Source organism: Castor canadensis, chromosome 11 (genome assembly GCF_047511655.1).
Source record: "Castor canadensis chromosome 11, mCasCan1.hap1v2, whole genome shotgun sequence".
Classification (NCBI taxonomy): domain Eukaryota; kingdom Metazoa; phylum Chordata; class Mammalia; order Rodentia; family Castoridae; genus Castor; species Castor canadensis.
Window position 1 is genome coordinate 66889277 of NC_133396.1, and position 23997 is coordinate 66913273.

A 23997-nucleotide genomic window follows, 5' to 3' on the forward strand; every position below is an offset into this window, starting at 1 on the left:
GAGAAATGTGAAAATTTCTAACAGAATGAAGCATCCATTGCCCATAGAGCATACTGGATACAGAAGAGGAGAGACTCAGTCAAGTGGGAGACAAGTTAATAAATGTTACTCAAAATCAACACAGAAAAAACAGACAAACACAGCAGAGCATCTCAAATGACATCTCAGTAGTTTAACCCTGAAGAGTCTGCACTGTAACACTCTGTCATGATTTATTGTAGCAGTTATCATCTCACTTTTTCTGTTTCTTTTTTGATATACTATTACCCTATCATCTATGGATTAAATGGAAATATAGATATAATGCAGTTAGCATTCTAAATATGCTAAGGACTCACAATTTACTTTAAGTTTTGGGTTGAGTGCTATCAGATCTGTCATAATTGTAGCAAAATAGCAAAATGGAAACCTACTAAACCATATTTTTAATACCTTGAATATGGATTTAGAGAAACATTTTGAATTTATTTCCTTTCACAAAATTTATTGTATCAATTCCCTTATGCTTTTTCATGTCTATTTGAACAGAATTTGCTTTTTTTGGTTGATCGTATGTGACTTGTTGAATTGCTTTTTTTTTTTTACAAGTTAAATAAAAGTGCAAATTGATCTTAACATTTTGTTTTTACTAAATCCTTTACCTACATTTTGTTATTGTTACTTTTATTTATGTGCTTCTCAAAGAATATCTGTGTCAACAACTGCAGCATCTATCAAGCCTGTGAACCTTTTTGTCACCAGGTTAACAGGAGCTTAATCACCAGGTCTGACCCACAGAACCTCCTGTGGCATCCTTCAGCTGCTCTCATCCCCCACCTAGTGGCTGGACAACATCAGAGCATCTCACTCTCTGGTCAAGTCTGCATCAGGATGTCTGATGCCATCCCTGATCACACTCACAACCAGCTGGAATTTACGTGAGTGAGGAATAACAATTTCCTGAATGAAGTTTCAACCTCCATGTATATCTACTGCAATAGCTTGAGCTGCTCTAATAGCTCAGCACTCATTTTGTTGAGTTTTGTGATAAAATGAGGTATATGGTAAAAGACAAGTCAATAAATAAGGATTAGTGTGGTTTCCTTCCTGTCCCAATTTTTTGTTGCTGTTGTAGGCAGTATTGGGGTTTGAACTCAGAGCCTCACAGTTATTAGGCAGGTACTCTAACACTTGAGCCACTTCACTAGCCATGGTTTCTCTTTTGATTGTAACTTTTTTTGTGGGAATTAGGACATGGATTTATCATTATTCGAAGGTCAGTATGAGTTTTATTAGAACTTGTGTGTCTTCTGGACTCTCAGAAATGCTGTCCCATTACAATAGAAATTTTAACATTTTAAAAATTTTATTTTATCATTTGTACATTTACTTACAAGTGTATACATTTTTGGGTTACTTCCCCCTCCCTTCTCACCTCTGGGCAGAACCTGTTGTGCCCTCTTGTTCTATTTTGTTGAAAAAAAATATATAAAGAAAGTCATAGCACTTTTGCTAGCTTGAGATAAAGATAGCTATACAGGGAGATCCCTTGTATTGTTTCCATCCACATGTGTATTACAACTCAAATTGGATCATCTCTACCAGACCTCTTCACTACTTCCTAGTCCCCTTCCATAGTGGCTTCTGCCAGTTTAAGATTATTATATTCACTGCTATAATCAGGTTTCCTTCCCTTTCCTTATCCCTCCTATATGTAGTCTCCTCTTAGTGTGTGACCCATGTTTAATAATATTGCTGTATTTGTTTTAGGTCTATAATCTGTATATGGGGAAGAACATGTGATTTTGGCCTTTTTGCTCAGTATTGCCTTGGCTTAGGGCACAAAGCAAGTCTCAATGAATATAAGAAAATTGAAATAACCCCCTACTTTCTATCTGATCACAATGAAATAAAGCTAGAACTCAACATCAAATGCAGCAGAAAAAAATTACACAAATAATTTGAGGCTGAACAACACATTGCTCAACAATCAGTGGGTCACAGAAGAAATAAGAAAGGAAATCAAAAAGATCCTGGAATTCAATGAGAATGCAAACACAATCTCTCAGAACCTATGGGGCACAGCAAAGACATTCCTCAGAGGAAAGTTTATAACCATAAGTGCATATATTAAAAGGACAGAAAGATCTCAAATAAATGACCTAATGCTACATCTCAAACTCATAGAAAAAGAAGAACAAGTGAAACCCAAAACAAGCAGAGGAGAGAAATAATAAAAATGTGGGCTAAAATTAATGAAATGGAATTTTCTTTGCATATTTGGTAGAACCATATGCATAGCTATGGGTAGATAGATATTATTCTTAATGAATAAATAAATGATTAAGTATATTATTATACCTCTTAGCATGTTAACATATCTTAATTTTTATAGAAAGCATCACATAAATGTACAAATATATTTATGCATTGCCATTGTTCTGCTTATAGGAAAAAAATCCAAAGGAGATATGTAAGTTTAAAGCAAAAATAATCTTTGCTTATTAATTTTTATAACAAAAATTAAATATTTGTTTAACAACTTCCACAATTAAAATGCTCTATTATACAGTGATTATATAAAGCTGTTATATTTGTTTATTGTATAATCTACTTATTAAATTGCACAAGTAAGTAATACACACAACAAAATCACATCAATAGAAAATCATTATTAGAATGGAAATCACATTCTAACATTGAACTAAAGTGTTCATGGTGTAAGGACAGTTTATGAGGAATTTGCAGAGGAAGGGATTTTTAGATGAATCTGAGAGATCATGGTCAAAAGAGGAGGGAGGCTTTCCCCCCAGCTCAAGACCAACTTGGGAAAAGGCAGGAAGATAAGAGAGGAAGCAGATAATATTTCAGAAAGAATACTGTTTAGAAGGATTGTATTTGGAAAGGATAATATTTCAGAAGAGCTACTGAAGAGTGGTAGATATAGTTAAAACTCTGAGGTGCCAAGGATGTCATTACAAGATCTTTGGAATTTAAAGAGAAAATGATGGGGTGTGATGGACATGTGTTTGTCTGGTTTGTAACAGTATCACTTTCACCCACTTTTCCCCTTGTCCAACAATCCTGCTGCCAATGTTAATCTCCTTAGGGAAATGAATGGTTCTTGGTTGTCCTTTCATTTTTCACCTTTGTTCTCTGCAGTCTATTTTTTACACAGCACCAGAGTGTTATAATCTAGGCTAAGCCTGATAATATTTTTCCATAAATAAAATAATCATTAGTAGATCACAGTAGAATTAGAATTAGAAAATAAAATTCAAATTTGTTATCACAACCTACGTGAGCAGAATACTGCCTACCTCTCTGAGGCCATACCCACTCTCCACCCTACTTATTATTTCCTTGCTACCCTGGGTCTTTTTCTTCATTAAAACAAACTGTATTCTATTGAGTTTTTCCCTTAGGTATCAGATGTGTGGACTGAGACAAACACTTTTCAAAATTCATAATGTCTTGTAATCATTGAACTATATGCAAGGAATGTGCTTAATCTTTAATCTCTCTTCTTCCCTCCCTTTCACCCTCCTTTCATCTCACTCATTTTTCTTCTCTTTTTCATTTGTTTTTCTTTTCACTAATCTGATTTTGTAGCAGTCCCTCATTATCCCCTCCCTATATAAGAACAATCACTTCTGTGTATTTAATATGTATTTTTATTAGACTATACTCTTGGCAGGGTAGTTATTATTGTGTATGGATATTTTTATTGATGCCTCTGTAAGTTTTGCTTCATTGTATATCTCATAAGTCTTGAATCAAGACTTTTCTTAAGATTCATCCATGTTGGTAAGTGTGTATCTAAACCGTTGGCCCAAGACAATGAATATTTCCTTGATTTTTTTTTCTTAGCTAAGGTGCATATAGTCATCTCTAGTTGCTGCTTCCAGCATACAGGATATTCATTAGAGGTAAGAAATAAGTCCCCATCAAAGAAGGAAAATTCATGTCAGACAAAGCCACTTACTACATGTTACCTGTTAAAAGAATGTGGTTTTGCTTCAAACTTCTATTGGTTTCCTTTATGGTTTTTCCTTCCTGGTTGGCCATAAGTCCAGTAGAAAACAAGTCTCCATAGACTTCAAATCCATTGGAAATGCAAGATCACAGACAGACAAAAATATTCCCACATGTGTTTCCTCAAACCATCAGAGTGAACACACCCTTCAAGAGACCATAACCATGGGTTGAGGATATAATTTCAGGACGGCATACGTAGACATTGTAGAAATGTGAGAAAGGGCTGGAGTGGAGCTAGTGGTATAGCACTAGCTTACCATGCATGATGCTCTGGTTTGATGCAAATGGTTCATGTAAACTATTAGGGGTTTTTTCCTCACATTTTTACCCTAAATGTGCATAGACCAAACTTACATGATAAGGACATGATAATAGAAATGCCCTGCTTGAGGGCTTTGTGGATCAGATTAGTTCAAATCCAAAATGGAAAGCATGGCCATTTGCCTTATGTTATTCATAATCAGGCATTTGGTCTCCACTGGCATTTGGCATCAATACAAGTATTTTCCACTTATAGCCAATGTCTCCTACTGTGCTACTATTGTATGTGAGTCATTCCTTTTTCTCTGGGTCCTCTCAGGATGATTCCATTTAGGTAGTGGGCAAGTGAGATGTGTTGTTAGATGGTGAGATAGTCATCAATCCCGCACACCTAATTGTAGCTGGAGTTGAAGAAGTGGTATAAACCTAAAGTAACATGATTCTGCTCTACTTCTGCCCTTACTGTTTTCTCTGTGCCCTGGGGTAGAGTAATCATGTGACATGCCTATCAGGGTTGCATAGTCAGGTTGCCCTGGCTCCATGACATACTGAAGCAAGTGCAGCACACCCAGAAAAAGTTATCAAGATTAACCTCTGCATTATTAATCAAGATCTAATCTCCTTCATAATGTCTAAAATGAAGACCTTAGTCATGTACTTAATAGATATTCACTTAGATTCTACCAGGGGCCAAGGAGTAGGATATACAAAACTGGGAAATTATAAAGAAGAGCAGGAAATAATGAAGCTTCATTTCCAAAAGTACACTTTTTGGGTTACCAACTTACTCTGTGACTTTCCCCAATCTCAGCATGTTTTTTTTTTTTTTGACAGGGTTAATAATAGATGGACCCTTTCCTTCTGGGGCTCAAGTTTGGAATGTGAAACACAGGTCTTTTCCCCATAGATCCTCCACCATGACAACTGTGCTTATGTGTTCTTTAGTTTCCAGCTCCCCAACCCACCTCACCTGAAAAGCAAAGAAAAATAAACATAGTTACTATTTCAAAATGTCATATTGCATTACAAAAACTAGGTAGAACACAGAGGACCATCAAAAAATGTAACTTTCTTTTTCCTCATTTTAGAATTACTTGATTTCTTCAATTTACTTGTGTTGTCTCCAGGTTAGATTAATTTATGGACTCTTATATCTTGGTCGTATATCCAAATGTATTTTTTCTCTAAAGTTTGAAGGTCTGGAGATGAAAATTTGAGTCTGATATTGACATAAATATTTAGAATGCTCAATTTCAGCATCATTCAGATTTTTTAAGGATGAAGAGTAAGGAACATAAAAAGATTTGTAGATTTATGAAATTGGTTTCTAAATAGTAATATTTTTTAAAGAAAAAGAAAATAGATTTGTAGGTTGGATAAAATATCAGTTTATGGATTACCATTTGTGAATAAAATGTTATTAAAATAACATCTGTGATGATTTGAAATGGAAATATTGGTTGAGAACATAGGAAATAAGCTATAAAATTAAGCTGGATAAGTGTATCATAACAAATGAATGGTATAAAGTCAATGATATTTTTAGGATGCCTTTTAGGAACATAAACTAGATAAAACAGCAATTTCTGTTGGAAGGAAAATCAAATTCTTCCACTCTAATATAAACAAGTAGAGCATTTCTCTAAAAGCTTTTAATCCACTCTAGCAGTTGATCTTCTTACAGAGACAGCTGTCCTACTATTCTAAGTAACAGTCTGCCTGAATTAATATTGATTGCATTGTCATATGAAAATAAGAGTAGGATCATATACATAAATTCTGCCTCTAATTGTGAAGGGGTTGCATGATAAAAGTCCATTATAACAAAAAGTGTGTCTATTACCTGTTGGTCACTTCTTTTTTTTTTTTTTTTTAAACACACTGGTTTTTCTTCCTGATTATAAGTGAGCACCTTTATCCTGGAGACAGAGCAGAAAATAAAAGTTGCCATTATCCCACTATTGGTCACTTCTTATCAGAGTCCATAAACAGTTTTTTCTGGTTTTAAATCCCAACCCACTTAGGAGATGGGTGAGAATTTGAGAATGGCTCCTTTCTTTTCTTCTGCTCATGTTAAACAATTCAATGGTAAAATGAACTCTAATCCAGACCTTGGATCCACAGTACCTGGCTTTCTTACAGTTTATTTCTAGAGTGGACAACAGACTGCACTTTTGCACTTTTCTCTTTTTTGTTTGTGTCATCCTATAGTCCCAATCACTTCACTTCCTTCACTGTATTCTAGTCTGAGTGAAGCCATAATGGTCTTTTAGTTACATGCAATTATGCTGCTGATTTTTGGGAAGTTAGTTCATATTTTATGGATAAATGATAGGAAAAAAAATATGGGTTCCTACGCTGGTCCAACCCCAGGTGATATATTTACATAGAAAAAAAGATATGTTATATTGCTAAGTTTAACTTACTGAAGTAATTTAAACTTGTCACTGCTAAATTATCATTTACACAAGTTAAATTATCATTTAAGCTTGTCACTGCTGGGTCCTCTCCATCCCAGGGAGTATTACCAAATGTCTGCCTATAAGCAGCCTACCAGAAAAAAAGGAATTTGTGAGGCAAATTATATAAAGTGACTTAAAACAAAATTGTTTCTGAAATTAATTATATTCCCAATATGTCAGAAATGTACTTTCTTCAAATTCTTATGCTTATTATTTCCTAATAATCTGTTCTGAGTGCTCAAAGAAAAGTTATTAACAAAGTTGAGAAGATGAAATTTACCTTTTCCTATGAAATATGCTTGAACATCGCTATGTCAGTACCTAAGATTTTTAAAAGGAGAAATCTGATTGTGATGGCATATGCTAAAAAATGAATCTATGCTTTCTTGTTAAAATAAAATTAATCAAAACATTAAAGTGTCTTTAATTTTATGGCAGTAGTTACACTGGTATTCAGGAAGAAATATTCAGCACTATTCTATTTATGACTGCTAAATTATATGGTTTCTTAAAGTATTTAGCTGATATGTATGCATAATGAGAGAGAGACAGAGACAGACAGAGACAAAGAGAGAGACAGAGAGACAGAGAAAGCATGTACTAGTGACTTTTTTCCTGAGGCACAAGGATATTACTCTTAATTGGTCACTTGCAGATAGTCACTAAGAACCTGCAGACTAGGTTTATTATGTTTAGATTTGAGTCTGCAATGAAAAGCCTGGCCTCTGTCTCATGTTGACTTCTCTGGGAACTCTGAGATCAAATTTCCATTGATGACTTTGGATAGTCCTATAAGGGAATCGAATCAGAAATGAGCCAAGAAAACTATCTCAGATAGGAGAAAGCAGGCCAGGAATTTCACCCCACTTTGGTCACTTATTAGGTCCAGGTCACAGTGAGGAAGGAAGACAGAGCTATCTGCCAGCAGTACTCTCATAAACAGGAATATAAGATAAATAATACTAGATAGAGAGCTGATAGCTACACAGAAAAATAATAGATACTCTGGATGCGTTGATCTCTGAGATTTCCCCAAAAGTGGGAAATGCAACTGCATACATAATTTGTGGTGGGGAGGGGATTATGTTCATGTTTTCCCTTATTAAAAAAAACAAAACAAAAGAAAGAGTGAGATCCTAGACAAAAATCCAGGGTGAAGCAGAAAAAAAATAACAGAATTTTGAAGATGCTAAAAGTTATGTGAAATATAGGAGAGTTAATAAAAAGATATAACTCATGCAATAGAAATCCTTGAAGAAAAATTCTAATTGGCACAGAAGCGGTATATTCAGGGATGTGAGTTAGGATTTTCTAAAAAAGATGAAGCAAAGTAAACATAAGGAAAAACAAAATCTAAGCACTTCACAGAATAAATGCTAATAGTGAAACAATATTGAATAATGTAAATGCAGGAAGATATGTTTGAGTACAAAATGAAAATAGTTAGGATAACATTACCTTCTTATAAGAAAAATGAAAACCAGAAAGAATACTTTCAAGACATTAAAACAAAGTAACTGACAACCAAGAATGCTATAAATAATAAACATGTTTCCAAAAAGATAGTTTTAGATAAATAAGAAATTTGGGAATTCAAAAGATAATTTTTAATTTTCTTTAGAATTGATAAAAATAATTCTTCAATAGGAGAAAGTTGATAACATTTGAACAAGAGAAAAACTTAGAAATACATAAAGAAAACAGTGTTTATTGTCTCGGTAAATCTAAATTAGTACTGTTTAAACAATAATAGAAGTCATGAATTTTAAAATATTGCTGCAAAGAAAATATAATACTACAGGGAGGGAAGGGAATGAAGGAATAAAGGCAAATGCCATAAAGACTGTGTGTACTCTGGTAAGAGGTAAAATTTAAAAAATCATACATGACCTAGATATATAAAGGATACATATTATTATTTCAATGCAAATATCAAAGACTAGTTAAAGTACAAACATTAACCTACTAAAAGAGAAATATTTTAAAAAATTTAAGAAAGGCATAAAAGGATAAAATAGATTACAAAGTCATATACATAATAGTAAATGGTAAAATGGCATATTAAAATCCAATATATCAGAAATGACATTAAATATATACAGAAAAATATCAAATGATAACTACTTTAGAATTGTTTGCAAAATCTGGTAATCTGCCATAATTTTCTTTTTGGCAGTGCTGGGGTTTTAACTCAGGTCCTTACATTGGATAGGCTGGTGTTCTACCACTTGAGAAACTCCACCAGTCAAAATCTGCTTTATGGTATTTTCAGAACAGATATATTATGATAAAGAAATAAATGGTAGTGTAAGGATGGAAAAGATTTTGTGATGCAAAGAATTAAATAAAGATTAAATTTCCATACAAGGCTTTAAAAAGAAGTATTATTGCTAGAAATTCAAATGTTACAAAATCATAAAAGGTCAAGTAACCAGGATTATATAACTGTAATAAAAATATGTATTTATTTAGTGATAGTCACTAGTAATACAAAACACATAACAGTAAATAGAGAACAAGTCAAATTCACAGTCATAGACGGTTCAGGGGTTACTCTTAAATCACTCCCCAAGATTTCAGTAAGGATATAGTAGATATTAAGAAACTATTAATTAAATTAAAGATATATGTAGTACAATGTGTTCACCTATTGGCAAGTTCACATTCTTTTTCAACACACATGAAATCTATAAAAACTGATCATTTGAGTGTCATATAGCAAGTTATCAGCTTAACTTCAAAATCAAATTTGGTGAAAAAAAGATCAAATTTGGCAATTGAAATATTAATAAAGTTAATTAGTCCTTAGTCAAACTAATTTAGAAAAGAGAGAGAAAGTAATTCAGAAAACAGAGAGAAAGTAATTCAGAAAATATAGAGGAGAGAGACAGAGAAAGAGAGAGAAGAGAGAGAAACTAAGATGAAAATAGAAATCACCAATAGAAGATTCAAAAAGTGATTATGCAAAGGATATTCCAGAGACATCAAAAGTGTAATAATAATAATAAATATATAGTAATCATTTCTAATAAGCTATATTAGTTAAAAGAAATGAAAAAATATTTTAAAAAGCATGACTCACAAACTGAAACAAGAGGAAATAGGACTTGAATAGGTGTGTACTTCCCACAAAGAAAATCCAACCCCACAGAGGTAGCACTGATGATGTACATCATATATTTAGTAAACACTAACATTTCATGCAGTCTTTCATCTAATAATTGATACCTTGCCATTCTGTTTGTATAAGGGTAACATAAATAATTCCACTGATTTGGGAATCGGGATATTGGTAGGAAGCTTTTGCTTTGGGGTCTTCATATTTTTTCCTTTACTTTTTCTTTCCCTCTCCTCTCATTTTCCTTCCCTTCCCTTTACTTCCTTTTCTTTCATGTTTCCATAATTATGTTTACTTTGGAATAATTTGCCATCCCAAATTAAAAGAGATTATGATATTTTGACATTCAAAATAGCACTTGCATAACCAATTAGATACAGACAGAAGATAAAGTCAGAAAGTTGCTCAGCTACTAAAGAAGCCAAATTTCTTCCTTTCTTTTTAAAAAAAATTATGTAAGTTCTTTTTTAATTCATTTATTCATATATGCATACATTGTTTGGGCCATTTCCCCCCACTACCCTCTTCCCTCTCCCTCTCTCTTTCATCCCCTTCGTTTCTAGGCAGAACCTGTTCTGCCCTGTTCTCCAAATTTGTTGAAGAGTAGACATAAGAAAGACATAGCATTTTTGCCAGTTGATATAATGATAGCTATACAGAGAGATTCCTAGCATTGTTCCATGCACAAGTGTATTACAACCCAAATTGATTCATCTCTACCTAATCTATTCACTACTTCTGGGTCACCTTCCCATATTGACCTCTGTCATTTTAAGGTTACTGTATTAGCTCCTCTACAGTGGGGACATCAAACACTTTCAAGTTTTGGGTTTCTTACCTATCCCCGTTCCTCCCTTATGCGCTCTTCCCTTACCCTGTGACCCAAGTTCAACAACATTGCTGCATTTGCCCTAGATCTAAAGTCTGCATATGAGGGAGGTCAAATTTCCATGACAAAAAAATGGTAGTAGGGAAAGGTAACCTACAGCAAAAATTCAGAGTGATAAAATGACCACTTCTCCTGTCCTGGAGGTGGGGTGCAGCATGGATTAGAATCTACATAAGAATTTCCTTTTGCCGGGATAAGGCACCCTCTCAGTCTTCAGGACTACTTTGCTGCACATTATTGTTGTACTGGGGATACACTGTGGTATTTACAAAATGCTTACAATGTATCTTAGCCAAATTCACCCTATCCATCATTCTCCTTTATCATCCTCTCCTTCATTCTTAGAATAGTTTCAACGGGTCTCATGTGGGGATATAAGAAGGTGAATATGGTGGAAATATTATGTACTCACATATGAAAATGAAAAAATGAAACATTTTATTTATGGTTTAAAATGAAGGTTTGATGTTATTTCTGTCTTGTAGGTGTAGTTACCAGACCACCATTTATTAAAGGAAGTATTCTTTCCTAATTGCATACTTTTGTAACTTTTATTGAGGATATTTTTTCTGTATATGTGTGAGTTTATTTGTGGGCTCTCTATTCTATGTATTCTATACGTTTCTATACATTCCAGTACTACTCTGTTTTGGTTACCATAGCTTAGTGATATAACTTAAAATCAGGTTGTGTGATGCCTCCAGCTTTGTTCTTCTTAAAATTGCTTTGAATGTTTAAGGTCTTTTGTGCTTCCATATGAATTTTAAGATTATTTTATCATTTCTGTGAAAAATACCATTGGAATTTTTAAAGGAGTTACACAGAATTAAATGAGGATTAATATCCACAGTATATCAAGAACTCAAAAAAACCAAAAGAACAAACAAATCTTATAAATGGGTAAATAAACTGAACTTTTCAAAAGAAGAAACACAAATGGCTTATGGGATAAAATCCTGAAGATCATTAGCCATCAGGGAAATGAAAATCAAACCTACATTAAGATTCCATGTCACCACAGTTAGACAAGATATCATCAATAAAACAAAAAACAATCACCGATAAGGATGTGGAGATAATGGAACCCCTACACACTTTTCATGCTTGGTAAATTAGTGCTGCCATTTGGAAATCAGTAAGGCAGTTTCTCAACAAGCTAAAAACAGAAATTCCCTATGATTCTGATATCCCCATTCTGGGTATATACCTAAAGGCATCAAAGTCAGCAAGCCATAGACATACCTGCATACCTAGGTTTACTGTGGCGCTATTCACAATAGACAAGTTAGCAAATCAGTCCAGGTGCCCATCAACAGATGAATGGATAAAGAAAATAACACACACACATATAATGTAGTAATAAAGAAGAATGAAATCATGTTTTTAGGAAAATGGATGAAACTTGACATCATATTAAACAAAATAAACCAGACTCAGAAAGAGATGAGTATTGCATGCTTTGCTCATAAGTGAAATATTAATTTTAAAAAGACATGAATCTAGAAGAGGAACAGCTGGGGAAGAGAAAGGCGTTCAGTGGGAAGAGGAAAAGACATGAGGAAAATAAATAAAAATATGTTATATGTATGAGTGAAATGTCATAATAAAACTTGTTATTTTGTACAACTAATATATGCTAATAAAAATAATGGTAGGGAAGATAAAAATTGTAGCTAAATTTATTGAGTGCTTTTTATGACCAGATATGATTCTAAATGGGAAGTATTTTTCCCATTAATTCTCCTAGTTCCATAAGACATGTATTATTAATATCAATATTGCTGTGGCTTGGATTTTGTGTCTCCTAAAGGTCCATGACTTATTGGCTTGGTTCCCTGCTTAGCACTAGTAGGAGGGCTGGAATTTTAAGAAGTGGGTTACGGTGGGAGGACATTAGTTTGTGTTCTCAAAGGTGTTTGCGGGACTATGATCTCTTTCTCTCTCTATTTCACTTCCTGTGCATGGAGTGCTTGTTTTTGATCCACTATGTGCTCCCCATCATTGCCATCTACCACCCCCACCCAGAGACCTAAAATCAATGAGTCCACCGGTCCATTTCTTGCAATCTCCAAATCAAAACAAACCTTTTCTTTTGATTAGTTGATTTTTCCATGCATTTGTTATAGTGACAGCAAGCTAACACCAATATAGAAGAGGGAAATATTTATTTCATGGTCATACTGCTAGTATTGGGTTGGGTTTTGGCTCTTAGTAGTCTGACTCTTGGATTTACTCTCCTAACTAGCATGTAATATTGGTGAAAAGGTTGACTCATATTTGTGGAGTAATAATTGAATAACTATTATTATCAAATAAAATATAATCTAAGTGTCCATGATTATTATTATCATCAGTTTTTGATAGCAAATATCCTTATTTAATTAAACAAATAGATTTTATGGGAACAGATATGTTCCCATGCCCTTGGTTTTTCATCAGTTTGAAGAATTGCTCCTTTAATAGCTGTCCCTTTCACTCCCTACTGCAAGTCTTTTTTCTGCTCTTCCTTACACACATCTGTTCAGCAAGAGACTGCATTTCCTGGTTCCTATTTAGAAGTGAGTAAGTGACTATTTTTTTGCCACATGGAAAGGGGCAGAAGTGAGTTCAGCAAGTTCTATACTGTTTTAGGATATTTACACTAGAGCATTTTCTTTCCTGTGTCATCACCTGGATGCTTCTTGTTGTGCTCTAAAAAAATCTCAGTTCTTATATGCATAGGACAGTGCTGCTCCGCTAGCTCAGATCCCTGGATCTTTTTCACATTGTATCCATATCGATTGGTTACCTAACAGAAGAAGGAAATTATATCCTGCTTGAGGCACCGTGGTTAGGCATGGTTTATGGGCATGATAAAGAGGAAATTTAGCAATTCTCTTGACTAACGTACTGAAAATCACTAATCCCCTCAGAGATTTCTACACACTTGAATATTTTCACTTGTTCTTGACATCAAATAGAAGTGGCAGCACTAGAATCAAGGTGTATCACAGCTTCTCCAGAAGCAGAAGCATGTAAATCTCTCAGTGACTTCTAATGGAAGCCCGTCGAGTACTTCATTATTGTGAAGTTTGACCTAAATTATGCAGTGTTAATGGCCACAGTTTCTTTAATTGACATTGATGTAAAAAAGATAACAGACAGATTCTAAATTTGTGCTTTTTAGTAGTCCATTGACATCCATAAATTGGAAGTTGAATATCATTCCTCTTTTTTATTTGTTTTATGCTAAATGGCATTGCATTTTTCTTTTAAAAATGAAAAGGTTTTATTTAAGCAAATCATGTCTGTCTTAAATAAGAATGTTACACTGAGAAAACTAAAATATATTCCTGCAATTTTGATTGGCGCTTAGTGGGTATTTCCGGGATCCAGAAACTTATGATATAATGATTTATGATATGAGTTGCAGAATGAAATTTTTATGAAGTGTCTCTTGCAAGACTATTATTCTTACATTCATATTGCTAATGCAGAAAGCTACTCAATGTTTTAGGGTTTTGCAAATAAACATGAAAAGTTTATACCTATTGAAATACAAAATAAGTGTAAAACATAAAACTTCTATTTTCTTATAGTCATAACTTACTTAATATAGCACTTGACAGTAAAATCGTGGGGTCATATATTGTTTCCCATAGTTTTACCACCAAATGAATTTTATTTTAATGAAAGTGTACTGCTACATTCTAACAGCGGAATTTTCCCACACCCAAAACCGCCATTAAAACTGAGTAAGTCTAAGTTGACGAAGGCAAATCAAATTCATGCTAGACTTGTTAGTAAAGTGGGTATTAAGCACAAAATCGATTCGTTGACTGGACTCATTTATTATGCTACATAAAAAGTCTTTCACATAATTTTAGAAATCTTGCCTTTGACTTAAAAATCCTTACTACCTCCGTCAGGATCAGAATCCTTTTAATTGAGATAATGCATATATCACGAAATATATACAATTATTGGCAGGTAGTATTTAAACAATAAGGCTCTCAGCTACTTCCGATCCTTTACGTCTATGGGTTCTGCACGGTTATGGCGCAGGGGCACAGGAAGTCTTCGCCATGAGAGAATTTGTTTTCTGCCGGTTCTCCATTTTAGAAAGAATAGTTTTAAACCTTCTTCCCTGTAACGTATAATAAAGAGGAAAGTTATCTCATGAGAAAAAAAATATAGCTGCCTTAGCAAATGACTAAAGAGAATACAAATTTGGATAATTCAATTTAATAAGACAGAAAAGTGGCACTGCAGAGCCAGGGGCCGTATTTGGCAACTCTTATTGACAGCATTGGCTTCTGAATAGATGAACTGATAAAGGCTCATTGCTATAGCTGTGTCTGTAGAAATCAAAGAGCAGAGATTTCGAGTTCAGAACTAAGGGTTCAGAGATAGAGTGATAGAGTGGATGAGAGAGAGCATAGGGCAGAAGTAGCTAATTCTGTGTCTTATCATTACTGCTCTGGTTAAACATTGCAGACATTTTTATTGAAGATTTGGAGTTCAGAGCCACAGCCCTGCAGGTGTTTCACACTGTTGCACAGAGTATGTTAATAAATTTATACAGTTCTTTAGAGAAAGAGAGTTTTACCCAATCTCACCAAATTCTTAAGTGTTTATGAGTTTGTATGTTAATGATTATGTCTTCCCTAAATTTCAATTGAAAAATTCACTCTAAAAACCATTCAAAATAGAAATAGCTAGACTGTACAGATTTATTGTTTTTATAAAAAAATAAGACTTCTTACATCTAAGCAATAAAATTTAAGGAAAAGTGTTCCCTGTTTTTATCATGTTGAATGGAATACTTAACACATAGGATTATAGGTATACTTAAAAATGATAGCCCTTAAGGTATTTATGATTTATTTCAGGGTATGAAGCAAATATTTACCATGTAATTGGAATGAATAAAAATTTTCACTGACATTTAAACAAAAATGTAAATTGAGCATATTCCATGTGGAAAAAAATGATTGATGAAGTATTACTTTATTAAAGCCTGAAAAGAAATTTAAGCATTAAATGAGCAACCTGTAAGGAGAAAAACTTGTTAAGTAACCTAGTAACAATTTATCTTGTCTTTCACATAGCTTATTCCCTGTTTGAGCTTTGTTTGGACCAAAATTAATGGCATTTTATCATGCTTTATTATCATGCTTTATAGCTAAGTAACTTGATTAATTACTACTAAAGAAGAAAATGTGGAGCTTATAAGTCATTCACCAGTATGTAAATTAATGAATGCAGTCAGTTATTGGTCATGTGTTTTCAACCTGAAATGATTCATTTCTTGTGAAAGAAGGTAGAGTGCATGTCTGACACACAGTTCTGTGAAGTCGCTATGTCTTTCCCTCTGCTGCACAAGCTTCCTTAACCAGTTCAAGTAAAGCTACCACTGCTGTGTGCCTGTTTACGTGATAGGAAGGAAGAAGAGAGGAGAAAGGACCTTATCCTACCCTCTGGAAATGTTCATTTCTGAGAGTCCCACACAAATCTGTCATAAGTTATTGGGTGAGATTTCACCTCACTTACATTCTCAATTTAATCCTGGGCAGGAAGGCATATTGTCCTTTTAGGCAGCAATGTGTTTATTCTAACATCAGAGTCCCCATACAAATAAACATGGGGAAAATGAACATTAGACATCTACTCTCTATTTCTGCCTTTGGTAAGTCAATGCCAAACTGTTTCCCTTCTGAGTGTATTAGCAAGTGCTGTTTGCTACCCACTTGCTTGAAGGTCAGCTTGTAAGAATCACTAGCCTTCAACACTGGGGTGTAAGTCAACTTAAAAGGAAATCTTCCTTCAGAAACAATGGAAATATAGAGACAAGAGCTAAACAGAAGTAAAACATCAATGGTAACACTGTTGAAAGTGAGGTTGGACAATGGCTGAATTGTGAAATTAAATGTCCTCTGTGTCTCCTCCAAGTCTGAGACCTTGACAGTTTTCCAGAAAGCATAGATTGTTTCACAGGCAGAAACAATTTCCTCTGATTTTCACCAATTTCCTCCGATTTTCACCTATTCTGGGGAATATAGGTTGTGGAAAAAGATATTAAATCTACAGTTATTTTCCTTTTTAAAGATTTGTACTAAATTAAATATACCCAAATGAAGAATGAAAACAAATCAATGCAATGTAGTTGTTGGTCAAACTTTTAATATAATATTCATTCAGAAAAAGTGCAAAACTCAATGAATTATCCCAAAAGGGGAAAAAATCATATCTGAAAATAGAAAATGAAAACACCCATAAATTTTTCACTTCACATCTCAATCTGTTCACTATATCTCCTACCAGACTGATTTTATTCTTCTTGATAATTATTTGTTTCTGAACTTTGAAGAAAAGAAATCTTTCAGCATGTGTCACTTCTCTTGCTATTTTCACACAGGATTTTCCTGTAAGATTCATGCATGTCACTGGATATAGAAGAATTGTATTTGCATTGCAGTATAATACTCTGGTGTGTGACTATTCCACAACATTTTAGAAGAATTTATGTTTTTTCAACTATTGCTGTTGAAAATTCTGCAGCTGTGCACACTTCTGTATTTTTGTTCACATACGGGTTTCTTTTTCCTTGTAAGTAGGGTAAGAATACATGGTTCATTGAGTTTTGAACCTAACAAAGTATTTTAAAGCATTATACCAATTTATGCACATATATTCAGCTTTGAACCAAACAATTTTCCAAAGCATTGCAGCAATTTTTACTCCCAACACTCACTAGTGTCCATAAACACCCTGCCGATGCTGTCAGCATTTCCCTTACATTTCAGTGTGCTCCTCTTAAAGACTTCACGTTGTCAGTCTGCATTTTTACACCTAAAGCCTTTATAAGTGTGAGGATAGGGATGGCTAGTCAGTGGGTTAGGCAGATATTATTCTCTCTTGCCCACACACATTAGTGCTATTCTCTTACTCCCTTTACCTAATGGCTCTGAGGAGTTTGTCTACAATACCAGCTCACTGGCCCATTAGGGGAGATAACTTTTAGATGTATTTTGCACTATTTTCTAGTTTCCCAATGTTATGGATTGAAAGAGCAAAAAATACTCTAAGAGTAAACTACCACCTATTTTAGTGACTACTTGCTTATTACCAATGACACACCAACACCCATTTGGGTTAGTTTTTATCTACAGTCACTACTTATTCCTCACTTCTAATCCTGCTTCAGATATAGCAACCTATCCTGAACTGATCCCTGCTTTGCTTAGATGTTACTCAGAACCCTGAGCAGATTTGAAATCTTACAAAAGATACTTCCCTGTCCCTTTTCTTGAGCAGTCTTCTTGGCTTCTTTCAAGTTCCTTCCTTTATTGCATGAACTCAATAAATGTCACTTTGTCAAGTTACAAGCTGTTCAGGCAAGTTTTGGCTGATTAGATTTTATCAGAATTGAGCTCCAGTCACCTACTATAGAGGCTGTCTAAATTTATATGTCATTTATTGGCTGTTTCCCTTTCCTAAATCACTCTCTCACTCTCTTAGTGGTATTTCATGCCTACAAACCCAAATCAAGACATTGAGCATTTAGACCAGAAAAGAGTAGACTGCCATAATTCACCCAGGGAATTATTGAAAGAGTCCTCTTAGAAAAACAGATAATGGTTAATGAGCATATACCTATGCTCATGTCACTGGGATAAAAATTTAATCACCTTCATTTTGGGTAATTTTATTTCAAATAGTAGGATGGATTGCGTGCAATACATAATATACACTTAGGTCTGGTAGAGATCATGTTGTTCATGAGAGTACACTAAGATGTAGAGTTTGTTAGTTTCATTAGTTTTGGGAGAATTTAGTTTTTTAAGTTCCCTGTATATTCTGGTTATCAGTCCTTTGTCTGATGTATAGTTGGCAAATATTTTCTCCCACTCTGTGGGTGTTCTCTTCAGTTTAGAGACCATTTCTTTTGATGAACAGAAGCTTTTTAGTTTTATGAGGTCCCATTTATCTATGCTATCTCTTAGTTGCTGTGCTGCTGGGGTTTCATTGAGAAAGTTCTTACCTATACCTACTAACTCCAGAGTATTTCCTACTCTTTCTTGTATCAACTTAAGAGTTTGGGGTCTGATATTAAGATCCTTGATCCATTTTGAGTTAATCTTGGTGTAGGGTGATATACATGGATCTAGTTTCAGTTTTTTGCAGACTGCTAACCAGTTTTCCCAGCAGTTTTTGTTGAAGAGGCTGCTATTTCTCCATCGTATATTTTTAGCTCCTTTGTCAAAGATAAGTTGCTTATAGTTGTGTGGCTTCATATCTGGGTCCTGTATTCTGTTCCACTGGTCTTCATGTCTGTTTTTGTGCCAGTACCATGCTGTTTTTATTGTTATTGCTTTGTAATATAGTTTGAAGTCAGGTATTGTGATACCTCCTGCATTGTTCTTTTGACTGAGTATTGCCTTGGCTATTCGTGGCCTCTTGTGTTTCCATATAAATTTAACAGTAGATTTTTCAATCTCTTTAATGAATGTCATTGGAATTTTGATGGGAATTGCATTAAACATGTAGATTACTTTGGGGAGTATTGACATTTTTACTATGTTGATTCTACCAATCCATGAGCATGGGAGATCTCTCTACTTTCTATAGTCTTCCTCAATCTCTTTCTTCAGAAGTGTATAGTTTTCCTTGTAGAGGTCTTTCGCATCTTTTGTTAGGTTTACACCTAGGTATTTGATTTTTTTTGAGGCTATTGTAAATGGAATTGTTTTCATGTATTCTTTTTCCGTTTGCTCATTGTTAGTGTATAGAAATGCTAATAATTTCTCTATGTTGATTTTATATCCTGCTACCTTGCTATAGCTATTGATGATGTCTAGAAGCTTCTGAGTAGAGTTTTTTGGGTCTTTAAGGTATAGGATCATGTCATCTGCAAATAGGGATATTTTGACAGTTTCTTTACCTATTTGTATTCCTTTTATTCCTTCTTCTTGCCTAATTGCTCTGGCTAGGAATTCCAGTACTATGTTGAATAGGAGTGGAGATAATGGGCATCCTTGTCTGGTTCCTGATTTTAGAGGGAATGGTTTTAATTTTTCTCCGTTAAGTATAATGCTGGCTGTAGGTTTGTCATATATAGCTTTTATAATGTTGAGGAACTTTCCTTCTATTCCTAGTTTTCTTAGAGCTTTTATTGTGAAATGATGTTGGATCTTATCAAAGGCTTTTTCTGCATCTATTGAGATGATCAAGTGGTTTTTGTCTTTGCTTCTGTTAATGTGGTTTATTACGTTTATTGATTTTCATATGTTGAACCACCCCTGCATCCCTGGGATGAAGCCTACTTGGTCGTGGTGAATAATCTTTTTGATGTGTTGCTGAATTCGGTTTGCCATTATCTTGTTGAGGATTTTTGCATCAATGTTCATTAAGGAGATTGGCCTATAGTTCTCCTTTTTGGAGGTGTCTTTGCCTGGTTTTGGGATAAGTGTAATACTGGCTCCATAAAATGTGTTTGGCAGTTTTCCTTCCCTTTCTATTTCGTGGAACAGTTTAAGGAGGGTTGGTATCAGTTCTCCTTTAAAGGTCTGATAGAATTCAGCAGAGAATCCATCAAGTCCTGGACTTTTCTTTTTGTGGAGACTCTTGATTGCTGCTTCAATTTCATTTTATGTTATAGGTCTATTCGGGTGATTAATTTCCTCTTGGTTCAGTTTTGGATGATCATATGTATCTAGAAATCTGTCCATTTCTTTTAGATTTTCAAATTTATTTGAATATAGGTTCTCAAAGTAGTCTCTGATGATTTCCTGGACTTCCATGGTGTTTGTTGTTATCTCCCCTTTTGCATTCCTAATTCTACTAATTTGGGTTTTTTCTCTCCTCATTTTAGTCAGGTTTGCCAGGGGTCTATCGATCTTGTTTATTTTTTCAAAGAACCAACTTTTTGTTTCATTAATTCTTTGTATGGATTTTTTGGTTTCTATTTCGTTGATTTCAGCTCTTATTTTTATTATTTCTCTCCTTCTATTTGTTTTGGGATTTGCTTGTTCTTGTTTTTCTAGGAGTTTGAGATGTATCATTAGGTCATTGATTTGGGATCTTTCAATCTTTTTAATATATGCACTCATGGCTATAAACTTTCCTCTCAAGGCTGCCTTAGCTGTGTCCCATAGGTTCCAGTAGGTTGTGTTTTCATTTTCATTGACTTCCAGGAACTTCTTAATTTCCTCTTTTATTGCATCGATGATCCATTTTTCATTAAGAAATGACTTATTTAGTTTCCAGCTGTTTGCATGTTTTTTGTCTTGACTTTTGTTGTTGAGTTCTACTTTTACTGCATTGTGGTCAGATAGTATGCACGGTATAATTTCTATTTTCTTATATTTGCTGAGACTTGCTTTGTGCCCTAGGATATGATCTATTTTGGAGAAGGTTCCATGGGCTGCTGAGAAGAATGTATGTTGTGTAGAAGTTGGATGAAATGTTCTGTAGACATCTACTAGGTCCATTTTATCTATTGCATATTTTAGTTCTTGGATTTCTTTATTGAGTTTTTGTTTGGATGACCTATCTATTGATGATAATGGGGTATTAAAGTCTCCCACAACCACTGTGTTGGCATTTATATATGCTTTTAGGTCTTTCAGGGTATGTTTGATGAAATTGGGTGCGTTGACATTGGGTGCGTACAGATTGATGATTATTATTTCCTTTTGGTCTATTTCCCCTTTTATTAGTATGGAATGTCCTTCTTTATCTCGTTTGATCAACGTAGGTTTGAAGTCTACTTTGTCAGAGATAAGTATTGCTACTCCTGCCTGTTTTCGGGGGCCATTGGCTTGGTAAATCTTCTTCCAGCCTTTCATCCTAAGCATATGCTTATTTCTGTCGGTGAGATGAGTCTCCTGTAAGCAACAAATTGTTGGATCTTCCTTTTTAATCCATTTTGTCAAACGGTGTCTTTTGATGGGTGAATTAAGTCCATTAACATTAAGTGTTAGTACTGATAGGTATGTGGTGATTCCTGCCATTTAGTTGTCTTAGTTGTTTGAAGGTTTGATTGTGTATACCTGACTTGATGTTACTCTCTACTGTCTTGCTTTTTCTTATCCTGTGGTTTGGTGCTGCCTGCCTTTTCATGGTTAAGTTGGGTGTCACTTTCTGTGTGCAGGATCCCTTGCAGAATCTTTTGTAATGGTGGCTTTGTGGTCACATATTGTTTTAGTTTCTGCTTATCATGGAAGACTTTTATTGTTCCATCTATTTTGAATGATAGTTTTGCTGGGTAGAGTATCCTGGGGTTGAAGTTATTTTAATTCAGTGCCCGGAAGATCTCACCCCACTCTCTTCTTGCTTTTAATGTTTCTGTTGAGAAGTCTGCTGTGATTTTGATGGGTTTACCTTTGTATGTTACTTGTTTTTTCTCTCTTACAGCCTTCAATATTCTTTCCTTAGTTTCTGAACTTGTTGTTTTAATGATGATATGTCATGGAGTAGTTCTATTTTGATCTGGTCTGTTTGGTGTCCTGGAGGCCTCTTGCATTTGTATGGGAATATCTTTCTCTAGATTTGGGAAATTTTCCGTTATTATTTTGTTGAATATATTACGCATTCCCTTCGCTTGCACCTCTTCTCCTTCTTCAATGCCCATGATTCTCAAGTTTGGTCTTTTGATGGAGTCAGTGAGTTCTTGCATTTTCTTTTCACAGGTCTTGAGTTGTTTAATTAATAGTTCTTCGGTTTTTCCTTTAATTACCATTTCATCTTCAAGTTCTGAGATTCTGTCTTCTGTTTGTTCTATTCTGCTGGATTGGCCTTCCGTTTTGTTTTGCAGTTCTGTTTCATTCTTTTTTCTGAGGTTTTCCATATCCTGGCAGTTCTCTTCTTTATTGTTGTCTATTTTTGTCCTGAGTTCATTTACCTGTTTACTCATTGTGTTCTCTCTTTCACTTTGGTGTTTATACAGTGCTTCTATGGTTTCCTTTATTTCTTCTTTTGCTTTTTCAAATTCTCTATTTTTATTGTCTTGGAATTTCTTGAGTGTCTCCTGTACATTTTGGTTGACCCGATCCAGTATCATCTCTATAAAATTCTCATTGAGTACTTGTAGTATGTCTTCTTTTCAATTATTCTTGTGGGCTTCATTGGGTCCTTTGGCATAGTTTATCTTCATTTTGTTGGAGTCTGGATCTGAGTTTCTGTTCTCTTCATTCCCCTCTGGTTCCTGTACTAATTTTTTGCTGTGGGGAAACTGGTTTCCCTGTTTTTTCTGTCTTCCTGTCATTGTCCTTGGTGTTGTTACTGTCCCTGTACTGTGTGCAATTAAGTATTTTCTAGCTTGTAATAATAACAATGGTAATATTGAGAATGGAAGGGTGAGCTGAGATGGAAAGCAAGAAGTTAAAGAAAAGGGGAAAACAAATATACAGACAAGAGGGAGAAAGCAGAACAAGGTATCAGACAAGAGAGTTTCAAAGGTATAAACAGGGAGTGTTAGTGTACTAATCGACAGTAAGCTGAACAGACATTAGAGAGACAGAGAGAGGATTGAAAACCAAAGATAAAAAAAATAAAAAATAAGTAAATGAAAGTAATATCTATATATAAAAATGAATTAAAATAAAATGGAAAATAGAAAATTAAAAAAAAAAAAACAAAACAAAAAACTTCCAAGTTTTTATGCAATGCAGTTTCAGTCTTAATAATTTGGGTGTCTGTCTCAATCTCCAGTCCTGGAGTTGGTGCCTCAGATATTGTTCTGTAGTTGTCTCATCAAAGGTGATGCATAAAGTAGAACAAAACTACACACTCACACACACACACACACAAAAAGCCCCACCAAGTGTCCCCAGTTCAAATGCAATACAGTTTCAGTAAGTTTTTCGGCTTGCAGGTGTAATTCAGTTGTTCTCTCATCAAAGGCAGGGAGAAAAAGAAAAAAAAAGCGTCTGGAGGCAGTTCTGAGGGTGATATCTGCAACTGTGGCTTGCCTGCCTGCTGCTCTCAGCCTGTAGCTGGCAGCGTTATTTATGCAGATCTCTGGGGTGAGCTAGCACTCACCTGGTCACACAGGCTTTGTTTGCTCAGAGTTCTCCTGTGCGGGAGCCTCTGCTACAGGCTTTCCCCTTTCCAAGCACTGGGAAAGGTGACACTGCCCCCGCGTTGTCAGGCCTGCGTGTTTATTTACAGTTCATGTGGGAGGTGGGTCTTCCCCCCTCTCCTCTGAAGTTTTCTTCCCACTGCCACTTTCAGAAGCTTTCCTGCTCCTGCTTACTGGGCAGTGCTGC

At 34.7% G+C, this 23997-nt stretch overlaps 1 protein-coding gene across 1 annotated transcript in view; it reads left to right on the plus strand.

Annotated features, from left to right (window-relative positions):
- The window catches only part of LOC109676294 (hemicentin-1-like), a 118022-nt gene that overhangs the window by 15759 nt on the left and 78266 nt on the right, over window positions 1–23997 (plus strand). Inside the window, 1 exon segment of the mRNA XM_074044772.1 lies at window positions 742–917. Within this exon segment, the coding sequence (XP_073900873.1) occupies window positions 742–917 (176 nt within the window).